Genomic DNA, 8020 nt, shown 5'->3' with positions numbered 1-8020 from the left:
CCAATGCCCTCACTCTTTTTCGAGGATGCCACGCTACCACCACTTGTGTATGCCAATAAATAAATAAATAAATAAATTGCCGTCACTTTCTTTTTTTCCTAAAATAAGAGTACAAGGAGATCTCCTACGACACGCTTCGGCTCGTAAACAGACAAGAGGTTTGCAGTAAGAAATGACCAGTGGCTGGCGCGTCGCCCGTGAGCAGTAGCAACAGAACAAAGAAGAAAAGTGCCGTGCGGAACCCAGCCGTTGACGAAACCGAGTACCCTGCGCCTTCCTTCCTCGGCGCCCTTTCCTTCACCGCTAATGCACCGCCACTCCGCCCAAGAGGCACAGGGGATGGGCAGCAACGGAGGCGGCGCCAAGCCGCCGGCGTGGGAGTTCCACGCCACGGGTCCTCGCAACCTCTCCAGCCCCGGCCGCTCTGCCTGGTTCGCGTTCGCAGCCCCACTCCCTCCTCCCCCCAGAACGCATAGCACGATAGCGCGTACTGTTGGTCACAATCTGTGTGCGGGGTATTCCGAATCTGAACTCTGTCGTCTTGATTTACGAGTCTAGGTCTGGGGATTCTTAGCGTGGTCTGTCTGAGCACGCCGTCAAAGCCACCCTCGTCGTCTGCCGTTTGCTGAAATGCCACTTGGATTCTGGAAGAATTCTAGGTCTAGTTCACGTTTTGCCTGTTACTCGCCTCGCCCTCTGTCGAAGCTTTAATACTGCCTTGAAATGGCCATGCCTGTGTCTATCTTGCCTGTTGTTTTGATTGAGTCAGCTGGGTTGCAAAAGGCATTGTTTCAGATGACACTGGTTGGCGTCCATATGGGAAATGGGGCGCAAACAGTTTTCACAACAAACTAGCAGGGCCGATGGTGGCCGATGGGTATTAATCCTATAGAATTCAGGCCCTGTGAGTGTGAGATTGGATCCTGTTCAAAGTATTACTGTACATGTGGAAGCAGTGTCTATTGTTGGTGATAAGGGACAGTCTACTTGATCAAAATAGACGTGACATGTTATACCCAGAATAGAGCCCAACCACACATTTTCATAGGATCCAAGCCCTATATGATTTCTTTTGTGCCAGTATATGTTGTCAGTGTCGATGTTTTATAAATTTTCAACACCTAAGTGTCATGAGTGTACAAAGCATGATTTTCTCGCTGGTCAAAGTTGCGAACACGTTGACTCAAGGAGAATCAGTATTGATGCATTACGCAACTTTTAAGTTTTTGTCACGTTGGACTTTATTAGTTGTACGCCTATGTCTTCTAGGCATAGCCGGTCCCAAGCCCGGGTAAAGGAGGAGGGTTGTGATAGGCTTGGCGAGCCAACGTAAAAACTAGCCAATCCCATAGGTATGAAACCCATTTGAGCGAGAATAGTACTAGGATGGGTGACCTCCTAGGAAGTCCTCGTGAAAGGGTTTCATATCTAAGGGTTGTGATAGGCTTGGCGAGCCAACGTAAAAACTAGCCAGTCTTTTGGGTATGTAACCCATTTGGGCGAGAGTAGTACTAGGATGGGTGACCTCCTGGGAAGTCCTCGTGAAAGGGTTTCATATCTAGCCTACCCCAACTTGTTTGGGATAAAAGGCTTCGTAAGTTAAGTATGACAGGGAATTGTGTCATGAGCTTTTAAGACCTTAGTATAATTTGTTAAGAAAAAAAGATTAGTAAATAAAAGGATGGCATGGTTCTTGCTCTCTATATAATTTGTAGTAGATGTTATGTAAATAGATGCTGTTCAAATGTACCTAACTTTAGTGTTTAATCTAAGAAATGTTAGGCTTCCGATATCTTCCTCTGCTTGTATTTTTGGTCACTTCAGCCATTGCTGGAGGCCATGCCTTTTTATAACAAGACTAGTCATGTGTGTGGTACTGATGAACAAATATAATGACTCCGCAGGAAAAATCCCAACTACAGAAGAATTGCAATATCATGTTTAGTGCAGGCCGCGTATGTACTGGAGTTTGACAGGCAAGAGAACAGAACTGGTGAAACTGCCATTGCTCCTAACTGGTGGAAGCCATTTAAATACAAGCTGGTGCGCCTTCTAATTGATCCCAGAGACGGATCCATATATGGGGCACTTCTAGAATGGGACCAGATTGCTGCACTATCAGACTGGATAATGCGGAGACCTGATGGTGCTCCAAAGGCTGTCCTGGCACTGAGGGGAACTGTCCTGAAGCAGTCAACTGTTGCCAGAGACTTGGAGGATGACCTCAGGTACTTCGCTCAGGAGAGCTTGAGGGGTTCTGTCAGGTTCGCTGGAGCACTGGAGGTGCTCAAGTCGGCTATCGATAAGCATGGAAGCAACAATGTGTGCGTTGCGGGGCATTCCCTAGGGGCAGGATATGCGATGCAGGTTGGTAAGACTTTGGCGAAGGACGGAGTCTTCGTAGAATGTCATTTGTTTAACCCACCGTCAGTGTCACTCGGCCTGGGCCTGAGGAAGCTTCAGGATAAAGTCGACAAGGTCTTGAAGCGATACATCAGCGGCAGCTCTTCAAATGCCGTTGAAAGTTCCCACCTGGGACAGGAGGAAACTGTTTCTGAAATTGGAGAAGAAAATCTGATCAAGGAGGTGAAGAGATGGGTGCCGAACCTGTACATCAACAACAGCGACTACATTTGCTGTTTCTATGTTGACCGTAGTGGCATACCAACTGTTACTGCCGAGAAGCGCGGCGATGGTCACCCCGAGGCGCGTGCCAAGGTTTTTGTGATTGCGAAAGGGCCACAGAAGTTTCTAAAAGCTCATGGGCTGCAGCAATGGTGGATGGATGATTCCGAGCTCCATCTGGCTGTGAATGAGAGCAAGCTCATGTATAAGCACCTCAAGTCCCTGTATGTGAAAGAAACGTAGCGAAACCAATGTCATTGTGATCTCTGTCTCCTGTTGTCTCCTGTTCTGTAGTCAAGTAAGCTTTTAAAGCTTTCATGAAGCTATCCAGTTCCTGCAAACCTTTTAGTCAGTCGACGCGTATCAAAAGTAACTGTCAGCATGAAATGTGAGTATTACATTACTACTACCTTCAACTGAAGGATCAGGCGTTCTACTGTTGTGTTGCTTTGCCTCTGGCAAGACATGCGAGTTATCTTTATCCCTGAACCAGAAAATCATATGATATATATTCAGAACCATAATACAAGGAAGTGTAGAATGTTACTCCCTCCGTTCACAAATTATAAGATGTTCTAACTTTTTTTTTCTGAATCGGATGTATATAGACCCGTTTTAGTGTGTTTGTTCACATGTACTCCCTCCGTTCCAAAATACTTGACTTCCATTTGTCCAAAAATGGATGTACCTATATACTAAAACATGTTTAGATACATCTATATTTTGACAAATGAAAGGCATGTATTGTGGAACGGAGGGAGTAGTTCATATTGAAATATCCTGAACATCTTGTATATGTGAATGGAGGGGGTAGAACCGTAAAGAACTATAATTTGTGACATCGATCCCCAATCACATTTCAACACTTGAATAATGCCCAGTGCAGATGTACAAGTGCGTAGAATGGCGTTGAGCAGAGAGCAACCAAAAAAGAAAGTTAATTAGAATATCACAATGGTGGTTCCTTTGGCGAATCGTCCTTCTGCCTGACCAGAATCTGAGGCTTATTATTCAGATGATAAGTACAGTACAAGGAAGCCATTGCTAGTACAGTACAAGAAAGCCATTGCTCGCCAAGCGAAGCTACATCATTTGTTTACGAAATCAAGGTTATTTGAGCATTCACAAGGTAAGGTAGTCTCAAGCATGCACAAGGCAAGGTAGTCTCAATCTGATTTATTTGTGACCATAACAAGGACTTGGTTCTCCTCGTCATACATTGAATATTTCAAAGTTAATAATCAAATACAGTGCAGAAGACGCGACATGACATCTTTCTTCATCCATGAAATGTACAATATGTACAGTGACACAATGTAGACTGACATCAATAAACGTGAGCTCCAGCGGTTGCCCCGATGATGACGGCAATTGTAGCAAGGACAGCCTGTTACAGCAAATGGTTCTCATTAGGATCATCAGAATTTGAAAAATAAAGGTGGCAAGTCACTCACAGAAAAGTGGTCTACTCTGGACTTCATCAGAAGATTTCTCATGAAGACTTTACATACCATAAAACTATACTAACTAGTAGAGTATATGACACTACCATCATGCATGTTTTTATCAAGTGTGCTCACTCTCTGGATCAGTCTTCGTTATTGTAACACAGATATACCCTAGCTGCATATATGTCAACATTTAATGCATTCTTTGATAAGGGTGCTCACGTTCTCTGAATCACTCTTTGTTAATGTCACATACATCTGCTTCAGCTACTTAAGTGTCCAAAAGGTCATGCACAAACGAAAATGATACACTGTGCAACTGCCGAAGTATGCCGAAACACCCACCTAATTAGATGACTGGATTAGCTATATTTTATCATTTGAATCTGATATTTAAATACTTCTGAATAATCAGATCCAACTTCACTGTACCAAACTAATTATTCTCATTTGCCTTTTCTGTTTGAGCTAACATGAATGAACCATCAATATGATTCTTGATTCACTAAGTGCTCCTGATACATGATCCAAACTTACACATGACAAAGTTCATAAATCATGCAAGAATAACAATGACATAATAGGCAATATGTTATGCTCAACAATTCTTGGCTTTCTGGTATACTATTGCTTCTGAAAACAGATAAATGAGGTACAAAGAAGACAACATGCAGAAACTTCATATATAATCCTGAGCCCCATATGTTTGGACCATTGTTAAGAATCACATCAGCATGTCATAAAAATATTTTAAAATGCAAAAAACAACAACAAGAAAATAGCACCTTCTAATAGCCTGTATATTCCTACATACTGACAATCATAGCCCAAGTTCAGTGACACATGGTATAGAAAGCACAAGCGCCATATCAGCAACTGGAACAAGCAAGGCTTGTTGTTAACTCGACACTAAATTCTTTACTCACCGCTATTGTGCATGCCACATATCCTGGTTTCTCCCTGTAATCCACTCTAGAATACCACAACAGAAATGCTCCGACATACCAGGGGATGGCACCAAGAAAGAAACCGATTATGAATCTTCAGAACAAGAAATTTGTCGTTAGGATTACTCAGATATAGCTAAAGCAACAGCATAGTTCACAATAATCTATGTCAGAGTAATTATTCAGGTACATTGCTGCTGTACGTAAAACTAAGATCAGAAGACAAAAGTTAAGACAATGATCACTTACAGAAACCAGCCCATGCCAATACCGCAGCATGGAAGGCGGTCAGGTCTATGTCCACGCGCACCTGCTTCGTGATCTTGAGCTGAAAAGAGAAATAGCAAGATTAAGTGTGCACATAAAATTCTTATTATAAACATAAAGTGAAATAACTAGGAAAAATTACGATCGTCATATTCAGCCTCGGTGCAATTAGAAGCTGCAACGACCAATGTACGCATGGGGACTCCCTAAAATCATCAAGGACAAAGACAAGAACATGACTAGTAGACTGCTACATCCGTTAACTTCTGTATATTTGCCAAATGATCAATGCAATCAAAATGGCAGAACTGTCTTATATCAGATTTTCAGATCTATCAAACATTCAAACCCCATGTTGTGCTAAGAAATGCATCAATGCTAACCAGGGGAAGCTGATGAGACAATTGATCTCCATGCCATGCTAAGAAATGCAAATGTGCTGGCTTTAGCACCACTTACTACACAATCTAGCCAGGGTGGCTCAGTCATAGTTGATCCTTTATTTTCAGATTTGATATAGAGCAACTGGGTAGAAATCATTTGGTAATGAAGCAACCAGCATACGACGGAAGGACATCACCTAGATCAAACAGGACAGCACGATACATGCCAATTTGGATCAAGACGTCAAGAAAATTGAAAGAAACATTGCAGGGTTGTAACAGGAATTCTGATTCCATCAGTCACGGCAATCAGAGTTTTGACACCAAGAAACGAAACAGAATTAGATCAAACATCCCAAAATTGTGCCCCGATTGCATCCTGCCAGAGATCTCGTAGGGGAGAATTCCGCCTTTGATCCCACCGGTTCCACGCCCAATTCCGATCGACATTCAAAGACCGGCGTCGGATCAACTAAATCCCGAGGGAATCGATCCCGATCGCAAGACCAAAATTCTACTTCATCACCCCGACATCAGCCCCCTCCGCGCCTCCCTCCCTCCCCGAGAGAACCGCGGATTAGAAGCAGGGATCGGGACATTTACCGTTCCCGGCCTGGTAGCCGCCGCGGTGGCGCGAGTTGGGCTCGCGATGGCCGTGGAGGCCGGGCGGCGGGGCGGGCTGCGGGTGCCCGACGGGCGGGCGCGGGGGCGGGTAGCTGGGCGGACCATGGAACGTCCCGTACTCCCCTACGCCGCCGCCGGCGGCAGCCTTGGCCTTCTCAACCTCGTTCCCGCTCATCTCTCCTCCTGCCTCGCCCCACTCCGCTCGTATCTGCTCACTCCGCTCGTATCAACAGTTACGGGTCAAGGAGGAGGAGGAGGAAGATTGGCGCGCTGTGGTCCGTCTGATGGAAACGTGGACGCGTGCGATCGACGGAGAGAAAAGACTGGTTTCGGTTTGTCGCGACAAGGAACAGTGCGTTGCTTGATCCGCGGTTGATCGGAAGTTTAATCCATGAAATTCGTGCTTTGCTACGTAACCGTGGATTTTTTTTTTCCTGCGAGTCTGCGACCACACGAACAAGAAGTTTGGTGTTGCATGTATTGATGAAAAAACTTGCGAGCTTAGACTCATGTACTCCTAATGAAAGTGTCCTAGTGTGCATTAGAACTTGGCCTATGTGGAAGACTGTCTTTTTTACGTTTGTTAACACATTGCAAACGTGGATGCTCATATACACATACATGCACACCATATCTCCATGAGCATTTTCAAGATACTAATTCAAAAAATTATGAGCACTTGGGCAAGGTCTAGAACTTAAATCTTGAAGGAGCGGTTCGGGCACACACAAAAATCATCTGAGCCACGCTTATCTCTGCAACGGCGAGTACATGACAAACTTGTGTTTGCTTATTTTTTGATTAAAAGTGATCACTTCCCTGATCTCATTTCAAAAATCAAGTAGTCATTTACAACCAAAACACAACCACCACCCAGAGGAAACAGTTTAACCGAGGCCCAAAACCTTACACACACCCCACGAAACCTAGCTAGTCAACAAACTAGGGGAGACCTTAAACAACCAAACACCACTTAAACTAAAAACACAGCGCATAATTGAGCTTGCATAAAACCACTCCACACTCTCCTGACTCAAGGCCCATCTTCCAGCCGAGAAATTAAATGATGCATAGCTTCTCCTGGCTTGAAACACTTCAGTTGCAACTCGTTCCAGAATTTTTGCAATCGTCATAGCACCAGTTTTGCGTCCTCCTTCACCTGCAATGAACTCCAATCAGTATTCCAGTGGGCTACCATGGACATCACAACAGATGGATCAGAAGGCCACTTACATGCCAGATTCCTGGCTTTCCAAATCCCCCAAAGAACAGCAACCACACCCACTTAGTATAGCTTTCTTCTCTGGGGAGGTAAGCACTTAAGCCAAACATTAAAGCATAAAATTGTGTCCAAGTAGGTACAGTCAACAACAAGACTACATTTCATCACACACCAAATGTATCTCGCTAGAGGACATTCAAAGAAAAGATGATTAATTGTTTATTTTTGCCCACAGAACAAGCATTCAGACACACACTTTCCCCCTATGTAACAGGACATCCCTGGTTAATATGTAATCTTTAACACTAACCAGATAAACTTTTGATTCTAAGAGGAATCTTAACTTTCCACAAGAACCTGTAAGGAACTTTACATCCAACCTGCATAGCAGAGTAAAAAGATTTGACACTGTAGAGTCCAGATTTATCTAGAATCCAAGACAATTTGTCTTCAGATTTAGTTAGAGTAACACAAGCACATGTATCTAGCAAATTAGACCAAAGT

General features: G+C 44.0%; 2 protein-coding genes across 2 annotated transcripts; one reads left to right on the top strand and one right to left on the bottom strand.

Annotated features, from left to right (window-relative positions):
• Positions 1–233: 233 nt before the first annotated feature.
• On the top strand, positions 234–3059 carry LOC119275643 (GDSL esterase/lipase At4g10955-like). The gene is made up of 2 exons (XM_037556536.1): positions 234–431; positions 1905–3059. Exons 1-2 carry the CDS (start codon positions 307–309, stop codon positions 2866–2868), a joined length of 1089 nt encoding a protein of 362 aa, XP_037412433.1. The 5' UTR covers positions 234–306; the 3' UTR covers positions 2869–3059.
• Positions 3060–3612: 553 nt separating this feature from the next.
• LOC119275642 (60S ribosomal protein L18a-like protein) lies at positions 3613–6543 on the bottom strand. The gene is made up of 4 exons (XM_037556535.1): positions 6274–6543; positions 5270–5348; positions 5000–5114; positions 3613–4012 (listed from the first exon to the last, which is right to left on the bottom strand). Exons 1-4 carry the CDS (start codon positions 6467–6469, stop codon positions 3953–3955), a joined length of 450 nt encoding a protein of 149 aa, XP_037412432.1. The 5' UTR covers positions 6470–6543; the 3' UTR covers positions 3613–3952.
• Between the last annotated feature and the right edge of the window lie 1477 nt (positions 6544–8020).

The sequence above is a fragment of the Triticum dicoccoides genome, chromosome 3B, assembly GCF_002162155.2.
Source record: "Triticum dicoccoides isolate Atlit2015 ecotype Zavitan chromosome 3B, WEW_v2.0, whole genome shotgun sequence".
NCBI lineage: Eukaryota > Viridiplantae > Streptophyta > Magnoliopsida > Poales > Poaceae > Triticum > Triticum dicoccoides.
Note: the sequence above shows the minus strand (reverse complement) of the source record. Positions and strands in the feature narration are given on the sequence as shown.